Source organism: Ovis aries, chromosome 7 (assembly GCF_016772045.2).
Source record: "Ovis aries strain OAR_USU_Benz2616 breed Rambouillet chromosome 7, ARS-UI_Ramb_v3.0, whole genome shotgun sequence".
In the NCBI taxonomy this organism is placed as follows: Eukaryota; Metazoa; Chordata; class Mammalia; order Artiodactyla; family Bovidae; genus Ovis; species Ovis aries.
The window spans coordinates 59,079,986-59,102,136 of record NC_056060.1 but is presented as its reverse complement, the minus strand read 5'-3'; the positions used below and the strand labels follow the sequence as shown (position 1 = coordinate 59,102,136).

At 40.7% G+C, this 22,151-nt stretch overlaps 1 protein-coding gene across 9 annotated transcripts in view; it reads left to right on the top strand.

Moving 5' to 3' along the window:
• The window catches only part of GALK2 (galactokinase 2), a 153,713-nt gene that overhangs the window by 107,486 nt on the left and 24,076 nt on the right, over positions 1 to 22,151 (top strand). For all 9 annotated transcript variants that reach the window (XM_004010625.5, XM_042252487.1, XM_060418032.1 and 6 more), the window contains one exon: positions 1,074 to 1,284. In XM_004010625.5, the coding sequence (XP_004010674.1) occupies positions 1,074 to 1,284 (211 nt within the window). The remainder of the gene's footprint in view (positions 1 to 1,073; positions 1,285 to 22,151) is intronic.

Below are 22,151 nucleotides of genomic sequence, written 5' to 3'. Positions count from 1 at the left end.
CAGTTCTGCTTTAAAATCATTAACTCCTTTCAAATGTATGAGCCAGAGTTTTAAAAAGAGGATTAATGAATATAAGAACTACTGTTATTAACATTCTTCAGAAGTGAGTGGCCCTAACCAAAGTATAATGGTCTTTTGGTAAATCTGCTTCCTGTCAAAAAGAAAATCAAATCATCATCGTAATAGAAGAGTAAATCAGATGCACATTTCCCTTCTCTTGCTTGCTCCTTTTTGCTGTTTGCATTGTCTGCACCTGTGGTCCTCACACCCTGGGAATGAATTTTATAGACCTCCAGGGTGAGAGATACCGTCATTATTTTGACTGTCACCTGCTCTGAAGGTCTCAAGTCAGTGGTTTGAGGAGAATGAGGGACACACATTCTTGAGTGTGTTTCCTGTGAGTGGACCTGGTTACAAAGATTTGGATTATACTCACTCTCCCCAGCAGATTGAGGGGGTGACTCAGGATGTAACTGGAAGCCAGACCCTTTTCTTGAGGCTGGAGAAACATACAGCTGTACTACCACCAACGACCTAATGAAATGGTTTTTCATAAGGTCACCAATGAGGTTTTCATTTAAAATCTGGGACTTGACTCCAAATGCCAGATACTTAAATTCGTTAGCCATTTCATAGAGGCATGTGGTAAACAGGAAGTGCTCTAATGAAATCGGGCATTCAGTGTCTACCTCAGGACTCAGGTCATGTGTGAGATTTGAGTAGTTTTCTGTAGACTTTATAGAGAGCGGTGTTTGGGGGATGAACTGAATAGGGACCAACTGACAAAATTATTCAAAGAAATAGCCCTGAGGGAAAGTGGTGACAGGCAAAAAAAATCAGTGGGGGATTATTATCATTATTATTTTTAGGAAAAATACGTAACTAGCCTGTGAGTGTCACACAAGCATGTTTAATTTCAAACATCTGAATTCAGAGTTCATTTTCAAGCAGTGGTGGGAATTGTGAATAGGTTGAATGGAAAAAAAAGCTGAAAGTTGAATTTCGCTCATTAAAATAGTGTGTATCAATTTCTGGGATGAAAACTGACCGTATATCTTGGTTTGAATTTGCAGCTCCTGGCTAAGCACAAAAGCTTGCCATGGAAAGAAGTGCTGCGGCTGGAGGAGGTGCAGGCCAAACTGGGGATCAGTCTGGAAGAAATGCTTTTGATCACAGAGGACGCCCTTCACCCTGAACCCTACAGCCCTGAGGAGCTCTGTAAATGTCTGGGAATTAGCCTGCAGGAACTCAAGACCCAAATTCTCAGTCCAAACACTCAAGATGGTGAGTCTGCTGGAGAAAATAGGGCGTGTGTTGTTCCCCCACCCCCAGGTGGAAAGTTTCTGTGCCCCATGGATTTTTACTGATTTTGAAGCATGCTTGAGGGAATTTGGAGAATGTATGTATTTTGGTAAACTTAATTACCTAGATTCTTGGCTTCATTAAATTCAAAATTCATTCTTACTGATCTGCTATATGCTGAATTTTCTTGTGAGGCAAAGGTGAATAACACACACTCTTGCCCTCAAGAAGTTACCAATTCACCATTGTAATTCTCCTGCTTTGGCCTATGCCAACCACAGAATTACAATGGTCAGGGAAAATTCACTGGAAGCATCATGTGATTTTTCAAATGTGAGCCCAACTCAGTTTAGGGATCAGAAACCAAAGTGATGATCTAATAATATATTAAATGTACATTTATAGTTTGTTTTGGTATTTTAAAATTTTTGTAGGAAACATCTTGTGGCACCTAGAAAAAGTTATGTTACCTTTTTCAGTGAATTTCAACAACAAATTATTTTTCACTAGAATTAAATCAGGATCTGAATAACCATTAGCAACATATATAACCCTTGTCATGCAGTTAGTATAGTTCATATCACTAGTTTTCTGATTACCTGTTTTGAAGATAATGGATATCAGGACATGTAATTCATAGTGTTATCCAGCAGAAAGCAAAGAACTAAAGAGCCTCTTGATGAAAGTGAAAGAGGAGAGTGAAAAAGTTGGCTTAAAACTCAAGATTCAGAAAACTAAGGTTGTGACATCTAGTCCCATCACTTCATGGCAAATAGAGGGGGAAACAATGGAAACAGAGACTTTATTTTTGGGGCTCCAAAATCACTGCAGGTGGTGACTGCTGCCATGAAATTAAAAGTTGCTTGCTCCTTGGAAGAAAAGTTATGACCAACTTAGACAGCATATTAAAAAGCAGAGACATTACTTTGCCAACAAAGGTCCATCTAGTCAAAGCTATGGTTTTCCCAGTAGTCATGTATGAATGTGAGAATTGAACTTCAAAGAAAGCTGAGCGCCGAAGAATTGATGCTTTGAACTGTGGTGTTGGAGAAGACTCTTGAGAGTCTCTTGGACTGCAAGGAGATCCAACCAGTCAATTCTAAAGGAAATCAGTCCTGAATATTCATTGGAAGGACTGATGCTGAAGCTGAAGTTCCAATACTTTGGCCACTAGATGAGAAGAACTGACTCATTTGAAAATACCATGATGCTGGGAAAGATTGAAGGTGGGAGGAGAAGGGGACAACAGAGGATGAGATGGTTGGATGACATCACCAATTTGATGGACATGAGTTTGAGTAAGCTCTGGGAGTTGGTGATAGACAAGGAGGCCTGACGCGCTGCAGTCCATGGGGCCGCAAAGAGTCAGACACGACTGAGTGACTGAACTGAACAGATCTAGTGAATCTGGTCCTGCTGCTTGCCACTTACAAAATCAATTACATACTCAAAAAGTTGGTAGAAAGGTGGCTTTAATTAGAATGCCAGCAATCCTGGGAGATGGTGGACTCAGCATCCCCTGAAAGCCACCTCTGAAGATTTTCTTCAGCCATGAAAGCTTTTGAAGGGAAACAAAAGCAATCTCAGTTAATCACTGAGATAGGGGGTCAGAGTCATTGCCATTCCCCACTGTGTGCAGGCTTGTTGATACCTTGTGATCTCTCTCTAGATGTGATCTTGTTCACACAATTTGTTCAGGAGGTTACTGAATGGGAAACTAGGGAAGAGATCTGGTCATCTGTTAATTTGTCTTTATTTCTACTTCTTTGATTGACAACAAATTGACAAATGGGTCAGGATTTTGTGTGATTAAAAGATTTGCAAGATGTCCTTGGGTTGGAGATGAGTAGAGCATGGGGTACCTGGTTTAAAAATTAGTTGTAATATAGCTTTCCTAAAGTAACAAGAGCGGGGGGTTCCTGCCGAGGGTGGTCTTCTATAAAGAGCTGCTTGCAAATCCCTGCTTGTCAGAACATCATTCCATTTCTATGATATTAGAGGTGAAGGTCTTTCTTCTGTAACTTTTTCGTGCTGATGCAGGATGCCTTATTCTACAGAGTAGACAATGTCACCATGGGTCTGTAGCATCTCTTTGCTGACAATTTTAATTGTCCGCTAACATATATGTTGCTGCAGCAGCAACAATATATAGGTAGAGAGCACTACAATTATTTTGATGCTCACAAAGATATAGATTATTATGAGCAATAATGGTAATTCCATTCTCTTGAGGTGAGTTCTTGGAATTGTGCTAGCCATAGATTCAGTACTGCTCAAGTTGAAACAGTTTCTGTCATGTCTACAATTTGGTCATCACGCAGTTAGCTTTTTCTTTTAGTGGATGTTATTCAGACTCAAATTGAAGAAAGTGGGGAAAACCGCTAGACCATTCAGGTATGACCTAACTCAAATCCCTTATGATTATACAGTGGAAGTGAGAAATAGATTTAAGGGACTAGATCTGATAGACAGAGTGCCTGATGAACTATGGAATGAGGTTTGTGACACTGTACAGGAGACAGGGATCAAGACCATCCCCATGGAAAAGAAATGCAAAAAAGCAAAATGGCTGTCAGGGGAGGCCTTACAAATAGCTGTGAAAAGAAGAGAAGCAAAAAGCAAAGGAGAAAAGGAAAGATATAAGCATCTGAATGCAGAGTTCCAGAGAATAGCAAGAAGAGATAAGAAAGCCTTCTTCAGTGATCAATGCAAAGAAATAGAGGAAAACAACAGAATGGGAAAGACTCTTCAAGAAAATTAGAGATACCAAGGGAACATTTCATGCCAAGATGGGCCCAATAAAGGACAGAAATGGTATGGACCTAACAGAAGCAGAAGATATTAAGAAGAGGTGGCAAGAATATACAGAAGAACTGTACAAAAAAGATCTTCACGACCCAGATAATCACGATGGTGTGATCACTCATCTAGAGCCAGACATCCTGGAATCTGAAGTCACGTGGGCCTTAGAAAGCACCGCTACGAACAAAGCTAGTGGAGGTGATGGAATTCCAGTTGAGCTATTTCAAATCCTGAAAGATGATGCTGTGAAAGTGCTGCACTCAATATGCCAGAAAATTGGGAAAACTCAGCAGTGGCCACAAGACTGGAAAAGGTCAGTTTTCATTCCAATCCCAAAGAAAGGCAATGCCAAAGAATGCTCAAACTACTGCACAATTGCACTCATCTCACATGCTAGTAAAGTAATGTTGAAAATTCTCCAAGCCAGGCTTCAGCAGTATGTGAACTGTGAACTTCCTGATGTTCAAGCTGGTTTAGAAAAGGCAGAGGAACCAGAGATCAAATTGCCAACATCCGCTGGATCATGGAAAAAGCAAGAGAGTTCCAGAAAAACATCTATTTCTGCTTTATTGACTATGCCAAAGCCTTTGACTGTGTGGATCACAATAAACTGTGGAAAATTCTGAAAGAGATGGGAATACCAGACCACCTGACCTGCCTCTTGAGAAATCTGTATGCAGGTCAGGAAGCAACAGTTAGGACTGGACATGGAACAACAGACTGGTTCCAAATAGGAAAAGGAGTACGTCAAAGCTGTATATTGTCGCCTTGCTTATTTAACTTATATTCAGTATACATCATGAGAAACGCTGGACTGGAAGAAACACAAGCAGGAATCAAGATTGCTGGGAGAAATATCAATAATCTCAGATATGCAGATGACACCACCCTTATGGCAGAAAGTGAAGAGGAGCTAAAAAGCCTCTTGATGAAAGTGAAAGAGGAGAGTGAAAAAGTTGGCTTAAAACTCAACATTCAGAAAACGAAGATCATGGCATCTGGTCCCATCACTTCATGGGAAATAGATGGGGAAACACTGGAAACAGTGTCAGACTTTATTTTTTGGGGCTCCAAAATCACTGCAGATGGTCACTACAGCCATGAAATTAAAAGACGCTTACTCCTTGGAAGAAAAGTTATGACCAACCTAGATGATATATTCAGAAGCAGAGACGTTACTTTGCTGAGTAAGGTCCATCTATCAAGGCTGTGGTTTTTCCTGTGGTCATGTATGGATGTGAGAGTTGGACTGTGAAGAAGGCAGAGTGCCGAAGAATTGATGCTTTTGAACTGTGGTGTTGGAGAAGACTCTTGAGAGTCCCTTGGACTGCAAGGAGATCCAACGAATCCATTCTGAAGGAGATCAGCCCTGGGATTTCTTTGGAAGGAATGATGCTAAAGCTGAAGCTCCAGTACTTTGGCCACCTCATGCGAAGAGTTGACTCATTGGAAAAGACTCTGATGCTGGGAGGGATTGGGGGCAGGAGGAGAAGGGGATGACAGAGGATGAGATTGCTGCGTGGCATCACTGACTGGATGGACGTGAGTCTGAGTGAACTCCGGGAGTTGGTGATGGACAGGGAGGCCTGGTGTGCTGCGATTCACGGGATCGCAGAGTCAGATGCGACTGAGCGACTGAACTGAACTGAACTGATAGTATCTATAGAACAACTCAGGAAAGTGCATCAGACACTGAGTCTGGGATTCTATTGCCCTAATCATTAACCACTTGTTTTTGTACTAAGGGGCAGGGGGAGGAGGGTACTGTAGGGTTCTGCTCAGTTCAAATAGGATGTTAAAATATTGTGAAATCTAAAGCAATACTGGTTCAGCAAATCAAATGGTTCCTTTTTTTAAAGTAATTTTTAATTGGACTATATAGTTGACTTACAATGTTGTCAGTTTCTGCTGTACAGCAAAATGAATCAACCTGGTGTATACATATATCCACTCTCTTCTAGACTCCATTCCCATATAGTACATTACTGAGAGCACCCTATGCTATACAGTAAGTTTTTATTAGCTATCTTTTATATATAGTAGTATGTATATGTCAGTTGAAATGGCTCTTTTGTATGGTGCCGCTTTTGTCATTGAGGTGAAGTGAAAAAAAAAAGAAATTCACAATTCAGTAAGCATCTCTGTTTTCTTATCCTTTTTTTTTCATATTCATTTTTCTGATTATTATACTTCTTATATGAAAGGATCTGGGTTAGAGCAGTACTCATGACTGCTGTGGAACCACATTCTGAAACACCAGGAAGTCTTCACTGCTTAGATTGACACATGTGGCTCACTTAAGCATGGAGGCTTTTTCTGCTTGTCTGCTGTTTCTATACTGTTAACAAAAAACACCTGAGATGGAAGCCAGGCAAATGTTGGAGCTAGAGCCTTGGAGGGGCTTCTCAGAAGTAAAGGTTGTCTGTTTGTGAGACATCAGTGGTGGGAGCTGGACATCTAGCTAAGCCAGTAGTCTCTTCTTGAGGTAAAGTTGGGGATGAGAACTTAGCGGAAAGATCAGGGCCCCATTTCCACCCCATTCACTTCAGTTCTACAACTGGATTTTGAGTGCCTACAGTGGATTTGCCTGCTAAAGGCAGGCAATTGCTACAATTGCTGGCAGCTATAGGATAAGATAAGGAAATCTTTTGAGGGCAGGGAAAAGGTTTTGGTTTCCAACACTGTTAGAGCCAATTAAATTTGATGAATATTTGTTGAATTTCTAGATGAACAAACTGGCCTATAGACTTCATCAGAGTTGCCGCCTGTTTTTTTTTTTTTTTTTTTTTTAAATAAATCTTCCTGGAATACAGCCATCTATATGGGCTATGATGCTTTTGCACTGCAATGACAGATTTAAGTAGTTGTGACAGAGTCTAAATGGCCCACAAAATCTAAAATATTTACCATCTGGCTCTTGGCAGATAAAGTTTGCTGACACCTCTCCAGAAAGGCAGGAGACCAAAGCATAGCCATAAGGCCTGGATTAAGATCTCAGACTTCTGTTGTTGTTTTTTTTCCCCAGACGTCTTTATTTACTAGATTTGGGACCTGATTTGAAAGTTTTTATCTTTCTGTTATCTTGGTTTTTCCATGAAATAGGCATAAGAGAAAGAGGTGCTTAAAGAAGTAATTGGTGTAATGTGCTAGAAACAATGCTTGGTAATGGAGGTACTCATAAACATCAGCTACTTCTGCTATTTCTCTTTCCTCTCCTCCTTCCCCCACTCTAGGCCCTGAGGCTGAGCATTGGGAACACAGAAATAAACACAACAGGGTTTGATACTTACGGAGTTTACAAAATAGTGGTGGAAATAAATAAAGAAAAAACCGATCCAGCAGGAAGTAATGAGTGCAGTGAGGGAGGTGTTCTTGGGTCTAGGGAGACCAGAAAAGAACGAAGTTAGAGCTGGCTTTACGAAGGAGACAGCAACCAGACAAAAGTTAGAGAATAAATAGAAATTTCCTAGGTAGACAGGCAGAAAAACTTCCAGGCAGAGAGGAGTAAGAGAGCAATCCAGAGAACTACAGACAATTGAATGTTTTCTGAAAATAATGGTGAGTGATATATATCAGGTTGATTTTATAGATAGGCCATCATCAACACTTTGTTAAATACTATGTGCAAGTGTTTTATGGATAATGGGGAAATTGATAAAATGTTTATTGAATAAAGACATTGGGTAGGTCATTGGATAGGGAGTGCTTCCAGGGGAATAGTCTTTATTCTTTGACTTAAGACATCATCCAGTTTCTTATATTTAGCGAATATATGTGTTAACTTCAATGGGCTGGGTATTATGCTGGATGCTGGGATACAGAGATACGTAGGACATGGTCTCTACTTTATAGTGACCTAATATCTGATTGGTGAGGGTGCTTCACAACAGTCACAGTAGATAATACCCATGGTAATAAAGGTGTTTGTTATGAGTCCTGAGTGTGGAGGAGAGAGTGACTAACTGCCTAGAGAATGTGGCTTGAATTTGAGCTATTTTAAAGGAAAGTTATGGCCTTCCCAGGAGGAGAGTGGTGACGGGCCGTTTCAGGCAGAAAGTAGAGTCTGGATGGCAGACATGAGACATGGGGTATCTGAAAAACATGTCAAGAGGTGTTGTGTGCAGTGTGAGCCAGATGCCAAAAGTACTGGCTAAAGGGATGTCTGCTCTCTTCCCCATCACAGAAAAGCCTGAAATGGGCGATTGTTGGTGGATATCTCAGTGACTGGATTCTTAAAACTATAAAGGGCAGTTCAGCTGGAATTGATAATTATCTGTGTCTAGAAAGGAAGGGAAGGAGGGAGGGAAGAGAGGGAAGAAGAAAAGAAATAGGAGATAAGGAAGGCTGAGGTACGGATGCTGGGAAGTTAGGGAATTACAGATGGGAAATGAGTTTGGAGGCAGGGTGATGAATTTCTGGTAATGTGGCAAGGCATCTAAATAAAGATATAGAGCAAGTAAAGACCCAAACTATATAATTAGATTTTGGGGTTAAGAGGCAAAGAGACCTTAATAGATATTGAGAATATTAACTGCCAAATGCTCTTCATAGAGCAGTCTTTTCATGATGTCGTTTCTTAGTTCAGAAATCTTTAGAGGTCTGCCATTACCTATCGCCTAAACTCTTTAATGTAGATGTTAAGTTTCTCCTCAATTTGGCCTTAACTCGGTTCTGTCCTGCCTCCTGTTTGAGCCCATACATCCCCATTTGGACAATGTTGTTCTGGCTGAACCATCCCACTCGCCTCTTTGTCTTTCCTTTAGTGCTACCCATCACTGCCCATTCCTCTTTTCTGAAATATGGTTCCTACCTATTGTAAAAGCTCAATAAATTCTCATCTGTATCCATCTCAGTGTGAAGCCTGTTCTTTGTCTGTATCCCTATTCCTTTTTCTGTGCATCTGCCTGTCTCCCTCACCTCCCACCCCTCTTTTGAGTAGCATTTTTTAAAAAAATAAGTTAATTTATCAGAAAACTCTAGAAAACACAAAGGATAATTTTCTAATCATAGGATATGCATTACTATTTATGTATATATTTAAGTTTTAGCCCCATAAAGAATAATAATTTCATTGTTTTTATAAAAGTTGTGAGTACTTAATCTTATCTCATTATCTAAAATAACTTTCCTATTGGCCCACATGTATGACTTTCTATAATTTATTTAGGTTTATTGAGTGCAAACAAAACCTATGTTGAATGAATGAATCTATAATTCATTCTTGTAATTCTATCATCCTCAACCGGAGAAGGAAAGGGCAACCCATTCCAACCCACTCCAGTGTTCTAGCCTGGAAAATCCCACGGACTGGGAAAGCCTGGCAGGCTACATACAATCCATGGGTCACAAAGAGTCAGACACAACTGAGCAAATAACACTATCATCCTCAAAGGATTCCCCCTTTTGCAATAAGTTAAACAAAACAAACAAGAAAACAACCACGAACATAAATCAGCCTGTGGGATTCTGGAGTCTCCTAGATTAATTTCACTTGATTAATTCTCTGAATCCAGCCATCTAGCCTCAGCCAAATTTCCTCCTGAATTCTCCTGGTATGCAGTTTTAACATTAGAAATCAAAATCCATTTATATCATTGTCTTGTTCCTCTGAGTCTGTGTTTGATTGGTCTAATTCCTTAGGTAAATGCTTCTATTACCCCTTTAGAAAATGTGGTTCTTATTGAATGTGGCAGTGTCTTTAGAATGTATGAGTGGAGGCATAGATGACATGTGTCTTCAGCAGGGGACTCTGGAGAGTGACACCACCCTATTATTCCAGGTGTCTACACTTTAACATGCTTAGTTTTGACTTGGACAGATTTTCCCATCATGGAAATCCATGATCCTCTGTTCTATTTCTGCCAGAATTCCTTTGTTTTTTTACCTGGATAACCTGGATATGAGTGTGAGTTGGGAGATGTTGACCTTGAGGTGAGAGTACAAGGAGAGATGTTTACAGTCAAACTGTGGCTTGCAGCCTCTGCTAAACCAGTCAGAGTTCCAAAAGGCCATGTTCATTTTCCCAGATTTCTAATACTTAGATTTAGAAATGCTCAGAGACCATTAAAATTAAACACACACACACACAGCAAAATTCTCAAATCCTTTAGACATTGTTTAAATGGCTATAATCCCTCACCAGGAACTGGTCAGGAAAAATTTAAGGATTATTCTTTAGGAAAAAATTTAAAGATTATTTTTCAGGTGGCCCAGTGATAAAGAATCCGCCTGCCAAGGCAGGAATGCAGGAGATGTGGGTTCAGTCCTTGGGTCGGTAAGATCCCCTTGAGGAAGAAATGGCTACCCACTCCACTATTCTTGCCTGGAGAATCCCATGGACAGAGGAGTCTGACAGACTATAGTCCCTAAGGTCACAAAGAGTCAGACGCGACTGAGCATGCACACACGCCCGCCCGCCCACAGATAGGAGTTATGTAAAAATGTGGCGGAAGGTCTGGGTTTCTAGAAGCCAGGGTCCAGGCTGATGTGGGAAGGGTGTTTTCTCAGGTGTGACCCCGGAGAAAAAGGTGAAGCTGTGGAGAGAGTCAGGAGAGAGGCGCATGTGTATCTAGCACGGGAGATAAGTCAAGGACACTCAGTGGAGGACAAACAGGGGAGTCCATGAAGGACTAAATAGAAACTGAGGTAGAAAATGTGTCAGGTGCTTTGGGCCCTAGTTTGACAAAGGAGGGATGTACTGGGATCATTCCCTTTGGGAACGCTCAGCCTATGTTGGGAAGATCCCCGGGATAAGGGAAAGGCTGACCACTCCAGTATTTTGGCCTGGAGAATTCCATGGAATGTATAGTCCATGGGATTGCAAAGAGTCAGACACGACTGAGCGACTTTCACTTCACTTCAGCCTGTGTTCCAGGTTGGGTGGCCCTGTGCTTAGAAGCACTCTGCCGGGTGGACACTAAGCTCCTTGCTTTGATTACCAACTTTACCTGTGGCTATGTGCTGACAAAGTGCTGTCCAGTCGCTGACTAATATGTTTGGATCCTTAATCCTTGTGAAGTCACAAGCAACGGTCATGACTTTTGAGCAAGTATAAGGCACTGGCATAGAATGCTGTTTAGGAAGATATCTGCAGTAAAAAAACAAACAAACAAACAAAAACTTACTTTGTTGTTTATATAGTACTCTTAACTGTATCATTTGATTTGATCTCACAATAACCCCAGGGCAAATGGTTATCCTCATTTCACAGATGAGGAAACTAAGGTCATAGAATTACATATAGTTACAAAACTAGAGAGCTGATAAATGCTGGAGCCAGATCCCAAGTCCTAGTCTTTTGAGTTAATCCAATATTCTTGCTGCCTTTATTTTTTAATATTAGTGTATTAATAAACTGGCTTTAGCAATCCTATACCAATAAGGGAGGTAATATCAAGTTTTGATTTTTCTTTCCTATGATTTTCTCTTGCAACTAAAGAGAAGTGATGAAAGTTGATTACCTGGAGGTTACAGTTTCCTTTTGGCTATTACCCATTCTGGTGCTCTTGCCTTAGAAAATGTAAAGCGTGGCAGTTCAGTTCAGTTCAGTCGCTCAGTCGTGTCTGACTTTGTGACCCCATGAATCACAGCATGCCAGGCCTCCATGTCCATCACCAACTCCCGGAGTTCATTCAGACTTACGTCCATCGAGTCCGTGATGCCATCCAGCTGTCTCATCCTCTGTCGTCCCCTTCTCCTCCTGCCCCCAATCCCTCCCAGCATCAGAGTCTTTTCCAGTGAGTCAATTCTTCACATGAGGTGGCCAAAGTACTGGAGCTTCAGCTTTAGCATCATTCCTTCCAAAGAAATCCCAGGGCTGATCTCCTTCAGAATGGACTGGTTGGATCTCCTTGCAGTCCAAGGGACTCTCAAGAGTCTTCTCCAACACCACAGTTCAAAAGCATCAATTCTTCGGCGCTCAGCCTTCTTCACAGTCCGACTCTCACATCCATACATGGCTACTGGAAAAACCATAGCCTTGACTAGATGGACCTTAGTTGGCAAAGTAATATCTCTGCTTTTGAATATGCTATCTAGGTTGGTCATAACTTTTCTTCCAAGGAGTAAGCATCTTTTAATTTCATGGCTGCAGTCACCATCTGCAGTGATTTTGGAGCCCAAATAAATAAAGTCTGACACTGTTTCCACTGTTTCCCATCTATTTCCCATGAAGTGATGGGACCAGATGCCATGATCTTTGTTTTCTGAATGTTGAGCTTTAAGCCAACCTTTTCACTCTTCTCTTTCACTTTCATCAAGAAGCTCTTCACTTTCTGCCAAAAGGGTGGTGTCATCTGCATATCTGAGGTTATTGATATTTCTCCCGGCAATCTTGACTCCTGCTTGTGTTTCTTCCAGTCCAGCGTTTCTCATTATGTACTCTGCATATAAGTTAAATAAGCAGGGTGACAATATACAGCTTTGACGTACTCCTTTTCCTATTTGGAACCAATCTGTTGTTCCATGTCCAGTTCTAACTGTTGCTTCCTGACCTGCATACAGATTTCTCAAGAGGCAGGTCAGGTGGTCTGGTATTGCCATCTCTCTCAGAATTTTCCAGTTTATTGTGATCCACACAATCAAAGGCTTTGGTATAGTCAATAAAGCAGAAATAGATGTTTTCTGGAACTCTCTTGCTTTTTCCATGATCCAGCGGAGGTTGACAATTTGATCTCTGGTTCCTCTGCCTTTTCTAAAACCAGCTTGTACATCTGGAAGTTTACAGTTCACGTATTGCTGAAGCCTGGCTTGGAGAATTTTGAGCATTACTTCACTAGCATGTGAGATGAGTGCAATTGTGCAGTAGTTTGAGCATTCTTTGGCATTGCCTTTCTTTGGGATTGGAATGCAAACTGACCTTTTCCAGTCTTGTGGCCACCTTGAGTTTTCCAAATTTGCTGGCATGTTGAGTGCAGCACTTTCACAGCATCATCTTTCAGGGTTTGAAATAGCTCAACTGGAATTCCATCACCTCCACTAGCTTTGTTCGTAGTGATGCTTCCTAAGGCCCACTTGACTTCAGATTCCAGGATGTCTGGCTCTAGTTGAGTGATCACATCATCGTGATTTTCCAGGTCATGAAGATCTTTTCTGTACAGTTCTTCTGTATATTCTTGCCACCTCTTCTTAATATCTTCTGCTTCTGTTAGGTCCATACCATTTCTGTCCTTTATTGGGCCCATCTTGGCATGAAATGTTCCCTTGGTATCTCTAATTTTCTTGAAGAGATCTCTAGTCTTTCCCATTCTGTTGTTTTCCTCTATTTCTTTGCATTGATCACTGAAGAAGGCTTTCTTATCTCTTCTTGCTATTCTCTGGAACTTTGCATTCAGATGCTTATATCTTTCCTTTTCTCCTTTGCTTTTTGCTTCTCTTCTTTTCACAGCTATTTGTAAGGCCTCCCCAGACAGCCATTTTGCTTTTTTGCATTTCTTTTCCATGGAGATGGTCTTGATCCCTGTCTTCTGTACAGTGTCATGAACGTCCATCCATAGTTCATCAGGCACTCTATCTATCAGATCTAGTCCCTTAAATCTATTTCTCACTTCCACTGTATAATCATAAGGGATTTGATTTAGGTCATACCTGAATGGTCTAGTGGTTTTCCCTACTTTCTTCAATTTGAGTCTGAATTTGGTAATAAGGCATTCATGATCTGCGCCACAGTGAGCTCCCGGTCTTGTTTTTGTTGACTGTATAGAGCTTCTCCACCTTTGGCTGTAAAGAATATAATCAATCTGATTTTGGTGTTGACCATCTGGTGATGTCCATGTGTAGAGTCTTCTCTTGTGTTTGGAAGAGGGTGTTTGCTATGACCAGTGCATTTTCTTGGTAAAACTCTATTAGTCTTTGCCCTGCTTCATTCTGCATTCCAAGGCCAAATTTGCCTGTTACTCCAGGTGTTTCTTGACTTCCTACTTTTGCATTCCTGTCCCCTATAATGAAAAGGACATCTTTTTTGAGTGTCAGTTCTGAATGGTCTCGTAGGTCTTCATAGAACCATTCAACTTCAGCTTCTTCAGCGTTACTGGTTGGGGGCATAGACTTGGATTACCGTGATATTAAATGGTTTGCCTTGGAGACGAACAGAGATCATTCTGTCATTTTTGAGATTGCATCCAAGTACTGCATTTTGGACTCTTTTGTCAACCATGATGGCTACTCCATTTCGTCTGAGGGATTCCTGGCCGCAGTAGTAGATATAATGGTCATGTGAGTTGAATTTACCCATTCCAGTCCATTTTAGTTCGCTGATTCCTAGAATGTCAACATTCACTCTTGCCATAGCTTTCTTAATTTAAGGAGCAAACTCAACTTGGTCAGAATGTGCATGAGCTTTTGTGTTACAGAAAAGCCATGAGAAGGGCTGTGGAATTTTCTTGTTTGATAAAAAGGTAGTCCTTATGGATTATCTTATCTACATCAAAGAAGAGTAGTTTTTTAATCTAATGGAGAAATATAAAGGTACTTCACAATATAAAAGGAGTCAGTAATTTCAGTTTCCAGTGTATCTCAATATAAAGGAAATTGATTTAAAAATAGCTCATAAGATATCAGGTACTACATTCTACGATTTTAACACATTAAATTGTTCTTATAAGAGTTTTGAAGAAAAATTTTTTTATAAAGAGCCTAGAAGAAACTCCAAAGGGTCTTTCTAGAATTTACAGATATTGGTTGAGCAGAAATCTTTAAAATTTGTATGATGAACTTCTAATAAGGCCAAACAACAATGAGTCCTTTATTTTTGTCTTTTGTTTTAATTTTAACAAGATAATAGATCCCTCTGAAACAATATAAAAGAATAATTCTAAAAACTATTTTTTGTTATGCACAAAAAATATGCTTTAGTTGTTCTGGAATACAAGTGTGGAGAAAATTTGCTTTCCCTGTTTGCTTTCCTCTCTGCCTAGTTCCTCTGGTTTGCTTCTTAGCTCCTGTTGACTTCTAGCTGTCTGGCCACAGAGGGCAGGATCATGCTAGGAGTAAAGCTTCTTCAGTTTCCAGAAAGAAATGGGCTGAACTGTTAACCCAGATCATTGGGTTGATGTTTCCTTCCTCGGTTTTCCTCTTCCTCTTTCGCATGTGTGCATCATATACCCCTGTCCATCGGTTCACCTTGCCTCTTCAGATACGTAGGGAATTGACAATGCAGTGCAGACATAATCTAGTGAGTATGATTTTAAAGATGTCGCATCTCAAAACTGTCAACTTCTGTAGGGACAGCTCAGTGCCACTATGTAGGAATCACATATGTGACTGTGATGTATGCTGTGTACCAGTCAAAGCCTAGTCACTGAGGGGTAGGTCAGGGCTCAGAATCATTCTTATCCTGCAAGGCTGATAATAATGAGGGCCTTGTTTTTGGCAACTGAGGCCATCCTGGAGCCACTAAAATCAGAGAATTCTGGAATTTTCATTCACTTGTGTGAGAGTTTTAAAAGAGCTGAAATGAAACAAATTCTGCCAGTACATTTTGGGAAGTTGACCCGTGCAGTAGTCTTACATACTTGATGACTTACAGTCATCTTGAACTGAAGTAGGCCCAGAATAAACCTATGAGCTTGACCGCCTCTTCATACTATGTACCTTCAGACCCTTGAGATCCCCACGTTTCTTGAGTTAATGTAATTTGGGCAGGCCCAGGAGTAGAAGATGTGGGAGAGCGTTAGACCAGTAAGACTAAGCCTTCTCTTCTCTCAAATACTCTGATCTTCTTTCTAACAGAACATTTTCCTCTCTCTAGGAAGGTCATCCTTGTATATTAAGCTTTCAGCTTCAGGAATATCGTGCATGTTTTAGGAAAGGAGGAAGGGGGGGGATCTCTTCTGATAACAGCAGCCCCATGGACTCTGGTGACCTGTGGCTGTGATGGCAAGCTGGAAACTGCTCTTCTAGCCTCATAGGAAATTCATATACAATAGTTACCATGATGGCATTCCCCAGGAATAAATCCTAAAATAGTCATAGCAGCTAAATGTGAGTCATGAGGCACCATTCTTTCATAGCATTTGTATCCTTGAGAAAAGGTCCTTGTTTTGTGCATTTCTATATTCCTGTTCAGTTCAGTTCAATTGCTCAGTCGTGTCTGACTCTTTGTGACCCCAGGGACTTCAGGATGCCAGGCTTCCTTGTCCATTACCAACTCCCCGAGCTTATTCAAACTCATGTCCATTGAGTCGGTGATGCCATCCAACCATCTCATCCTCTGTCATCCCTTTCTCCTCCCACCTTCAATCTTTCCCAGCATCAGGGGCTTTTCAAATGAATCAGTTCTCCACATCAAGTGGCCAAAGTATTGGAGTTCCAGCTTCACCATCAGTCCTTCCAATGAATATTCAGGACTGATTTCCTTTAGTATGGACTGATTGGATCTCCTTGCTGTCCAAAGGACTCTCAAGAGTCTTCTCCAATACCACAGTTCAAAAGCATGAATTCTTCAGTGGTCAGCTTTCTTTATAGTCCAACTCTCACATCCATACGTGACTTCTGGAAAAACCATAGTCTTGACTAGATGGACCTTTGTTGGCAAAGTAATGTTTCTGCTTTTTATATGCTGTCTAGGTTGTTCATAACTTTTCTTCTAAGGAGCAAGCAGCATCTTTTAATTTCATGGCTGCAGTCACCATCTGCAATGATTTTGGAGTCCCCCCCCCCCCCAAAAAAAAAAGTCTGTCACTGTTTCCACTGTTTCCCCATCACTTTGCCATGAAGTGATGGGACCAGATGCCACGATCTGAATGTTGAGTTTTAAACCAACATTTTCACTCTCCTCTTTCACTTTAATCAGGAGGCTCTTTGGTTCTTCTTCGCTTTCTGCCATAAGTGTGCATATCTGAAGTCATTGATATTTCTCCCAGCCATCTTGATTCCAGCTTGTGCTGGAATACCTGTGGTACCTAGTAAATGCTTGCTAAATGCATAAATGTGTTAAACTAATTTTCTTCTGTTCATATGGAGAATTAATGGGTAGGAGGCCAATTAGAAAATATACTCAAGGTCTAGCTAGAGAGTGGTTATTTTGAGTCTTCAAGAAAATCTGTTTATGTGCATTAATAATATAATTCAGAACAACTAACAGTGAACACTTAGCTATGTGACAAGCACTATTCTGAGTACTTTTAAAACATTTGCTGTACGTGTTTTGTTAATATGTTCCTCATGTTCAGAGTACCTACATGAAATAGTTCTTTTCAAGGTTGTAAACTGTGCCATAAACACATTTGGAGAATGAAAGTGTTAGTGGCTCAGCCATGTCTGACTCTTTGCAACCCCACGCTGGGCTGTAGCCTGCCAGGCCCCTCTGTCCATGGGATTCTCCAGGCAGGAATAATGGAGTGGGTTGCCATTTCCTTCTCCAGGGGATCTTCCTCATCCAGGGATCGAACCCGGGTCTCCTGCTTTGCAGGTGGATTCTTTACTGCCTGGGCCACCAGGGAAGCCCTTAAACACATTTAGACACACATTGAAATACTGATGCACTCCCACCTCCTTCTCCTCACTCTCTCAAACTCCCCTCATCTGTTCACACTGTTGAAGTATGATAGTCAAACTCCCAAAGTCAGATAGCTCTGAGGGAATAAAGAATTTTTTGGTAGGTATTGTTTTTGTTTGTTTGAAATTTGTTTAAAAGAGAAAAGCAAATGAGTTTGGCTATTACAGTGCTAATTAGGTTTGTGTTCAGTGACATAACTGTTAATGAATACTGATGAATATTCCTTTTTCATTCTGTAAACAAAGAATGTTACTAAGACTTTCCACCCAACACAACAGTCTATCTTGCATCCCAGTGCTTTTGACAGTGGTCTCTTAATTCACACATGGACTTTTCCTTAAAACATCTCAAATCTCTGTAAGTGAAATATAGCACAGGTTATTTAGTTTTGGGGCTTCCCTGGTGACACAGATGGTAAAGAATCCACCTGCAACGCAGGAGACCCAGGTTCAGTCCCTGGGTTGGGAAGATCCCCTGGAGAAGGAAATGGAAACCTACTCCATTATTCTTGCCTGGAGAATCCCATGGACAGAAGGGCCTGGCAGGCTACAGGCTATAGGGTCACAAAGAGTTGCACATGACCTAAGTGACTTAGCACGCATGCATATAGATTTAATTTAGAGGAACATAAAGAATAAAGACTGGCTTTAGATGGTTTTGATGCTAGGAACATCCCATAAATTAAGTTCCAGTATTTTGCTGCTTTACAGATAAGTTAAACAAGACACAGAATAATTAAGTAACTTGCCTAAGATCATGCAGCTCAAAGTAACAGAGTTGGGATTCAAACCCACACACTCTGAGTCCAGAGACCTCCCTCTACGGTCTTAACCGTTATATGACATGAGGCTGTCAGTCAGGGTTCTGTCAGAGAAAGAGATTTTTAACAGGAATTTGACAACATGCAACTTATAAGCTGTTTAAACAGTGTTCGCTTCTGGTGCTGCAGCCTGAAGTCAGTAGGAAAGACAGGCAGGAAGTGACAATGGATGTAAAGTGGGGGAGAGCGAGGGCAAGCTGGAGCTCGGGAAGAGGAGCTGGAATCAGGGTCACTGATTGTACTGATGGTACTGGTAGAAGCCAAACATGTACCTGGTCCAAGAGTAGAAGTTGAAGGGAGGGGCCAGTGGGACCTGGAGGTGCTGTTCCATGCCACAGAGTGAACCAGCAGCTGAGGGACAGTGTATGCAAGTGGTCGTGGCACTTGGTGCCCTTGCATAGATCTTTGCAGCATAAAAAAATATGCTACCATCATTCTTAATATGCTCATTTCCCCTGTATGTGCCGGCCTCCTGATCTTACCAGTCAGCTTGTTCATCCCAGATGTCTCCTTGGCCTTGGCATGGCCTTTCCCTCAGGGTTACCTAGGTCTCTTCCAGCTTCGTTGTCTAGACCCTGTGGTTCCTGGCCACCTTATCAGCCCCACCTGCCTCTTTGACTCTGGCCTTGCTGGTCCTACCATTCATGGCTGCCTCAAGGGAAGGGAAGAAAAAGAAAGGAAAAGGACAGTGACTATACATATATATTCATTTTTTTCTTAAGTCTAAGAGATATATGACTTGTTATTACTCAGTATTCCCTTCGCTTGAATTTTTCATGGGTGTATCTCTATTTTCTGAGACATGAAATGATTTATTTTTAAAATTGTCTCATTTTGTATTGGGCTTTAGCTGATTAACAATGTTGTGATAGTGTCTGGTGAACAGTGCAGGCACTCAGCCATACATGTACATGTATCCAACCTCCCCTCAAAATCCAATCCCCACCCCAGCCCAAGTAAAACCCAATCCCATTCAGGCTACCACATAACACTGAACAGAGTTTCCTATGCTGTACAGTAGGTCCTTGTTAGTGAATCATTTATAATAAAGCAGTGTGTACACATCTATCCCAAACTCCCTAACTATCCCTTCTCTCCGTCCTTTCCCCCAGCAACCATAAGCTTGTTCTCTAAGTCTGTGAGTCTGTTTCTGTTTTGTAAGTAAGTTCATTTGTATAATTTCTTTTTAGATTCCACATATAAGGGATGTCATATGATATTTATCCTTTTCTGACTTACTTCACTCAGTGTGACACTCTCTAGGTCCATCCATGTTGCTGCAAATGGCATAATTTCATTCTTTTTAAATGACTGAGTAATATTCCACTGTGGGTCAGGAAGATCCCCTGCAGAAGGAAATGGCACCCCATTCTAGTATTCTTGTCTGGAGAATTTCAGGGACAGAGGAGCCTGGAAAGCTACCGTCCATGAGATCACAGAGTCAGTGTGACTGAGCACAATATTCCATTGTGTATATCCATTATACAATGGATACATTGTATACAATGGAATTGTATTTTTCCATTCCTCTGTCGATGGACATTTAAGTTGCTTCCATGTCTTGGCTACATTGAAAATACCTTTTTTGATGCATCTCCCAGAATAATGGAAATAAAAACAAAAATAAACAAATGGGACCTACTTAAACTCAAAAGCTAACGCACCACAAAGGAAACAGTAAACAAAACAAAAACACAACCCATAGATTGGGAGAAAATATCTGAAGTGATGTGGCCAATAAGGGATTAATCTCCGAAATTTACTAATAGCTCATGATGTTTAACAACCTCAAAACAAACAACCACTCAAAAAATGGGCAGAAGACCTGAACAGTCATTTCTCCAAAGAAGACATACAGATGGCCAATAAGCACTTGAAAAAAATATTCAACATTGCTAATTATTAGAGAAATGCAAATCAAAACTACAATGAGATATCACCTCACACCAGTCAGAATGGCTATCATAAAAAAAATCCACAAACAACAGATGCTGGAGAGAGTGTGGCGATAAGGGAACCTTCCTACACTGTTGGTGGGAATGTAAATTGGTACAACCACTATGGAGAACATAAAAAACTAAAAATTGAGCTACCATATGACCCTGTAATCCCACTCCTGGGAATATATCTGGAGAAAAACATGATCCAAAAGGATACATGCTCCCCAGTGTTCATCGCAGCACTGTTTACAATAGCCAAATGAAATTATTAAAGGATCAGTTGTGAATTTATTAGATGCTCTGCTTTGAGTAGAATGAGGCTTCTGTAGATATGAGGATCGCTGACATCTTGTATACCCTGGTGCTTCTCTGCTGGTTTGCGTTAGGAAACCACCTTCTGTAATCCTGTCTACCTAAGAGGCCAATCTTGTCATTTCTATGTTCCTTCCTTTTTTTGCTACCTTTGATTTCGTTTTCATATTTTTAGGTTTCCATATAATTAAATATTTTCCTTGTATACAAAGTTGCTTTTCTTATAGTTAATTCTGGTTATTTTGGTCAAAGTGTTTATTCTCCTATACTGCTGTGTTCAAGGTGATTTTTCTTCAGTAACAACCAGTTCCGACATCTCAGGGGCTTGACCCAACAAAAGTTCATTTCTTGCCCACTCTGCCTCTTCATCACAAGTCAGCAGATGGTCTGTCCATCTGAGACAATCAGGGACCTGGGCTCAGCAGGGGCTCCATCTCAACATGTTTGCCCATAATCACTGTGGTCTGAGGAAGGGACTGTGGCTGATTGCTCACTGACTTTTAACAGCTGCCTCTTATTCTCTTTCATTGGCTCAAGCAGGTCAAGTGGATGTAATGAATTTCAGAGTGGGTGGCAAGTGTAGTCTGTCTCAACATGTACAAGGAAAACTGGAACATTTGGAAACAGCTGTAACTAATGAAAACCACACTGACCTGTGCTGTGCAGCTAGGAGTCTCAGCCCATTTAAATCTTGCTGATACCAACGAAACCAGCTTATTTTCTCATCTTAAAATATGAAGCTGACATTTGCTTTCAGACAATTGGGATGATGAATATTGTTTTTGACCAGATTCCAAATTATCTTCACTTGAGGATTAGACATACTATGACATCTTTTTAAGATGGACACTTCTCTCACACTGGCATTTATCTGCAGTTTGTCTGGTGAAAGCCTTCTTAGTCCTTGTAGCTTATCATTTTTTCCCCATCTTGTGGCATTCAGTCTTTTTCAGGAAACTATCATTCTAGAATCTTAGGGCATGGTCCAGGAAAACCTCTTTGCTATTTGATATTAATAGGTTCACTTCCTATGCCTTTATTATTTTCAAAGTACCTAGCTTCAGGTGGAAGAAAGTTTCCTAGCAAAAACTTCTGAATTAGAAACTGTGTACTTCTTCCTACTTACATATGTTTGTTCCCAATTTGTTTCCATGTGAGTCAGCAGAGGTGAGTTACTATGCATGTATCTAATCATTTTTGTGGGTTACTGCCAAATATCAATAGTAATGACAACAAAAATTATTATTCACTGTATCTGTATAGACATTCACAGTTTAAAACTGAAGTATGGCTGCTGTAAAATACTATGTTACAGGTGTATAATATAGTAATTCACAATTTTTAAAGGTTATACTCCATTCATAGCTGTTATAAAATATTTGCTATATTCCTTGTGTTTTACAGTATATCCTTAATAGCTTGTTTTATACCTAATAGTTTGTACCTCTTACTCCCCTACCCCTCTATTGCCCCTCCTGCT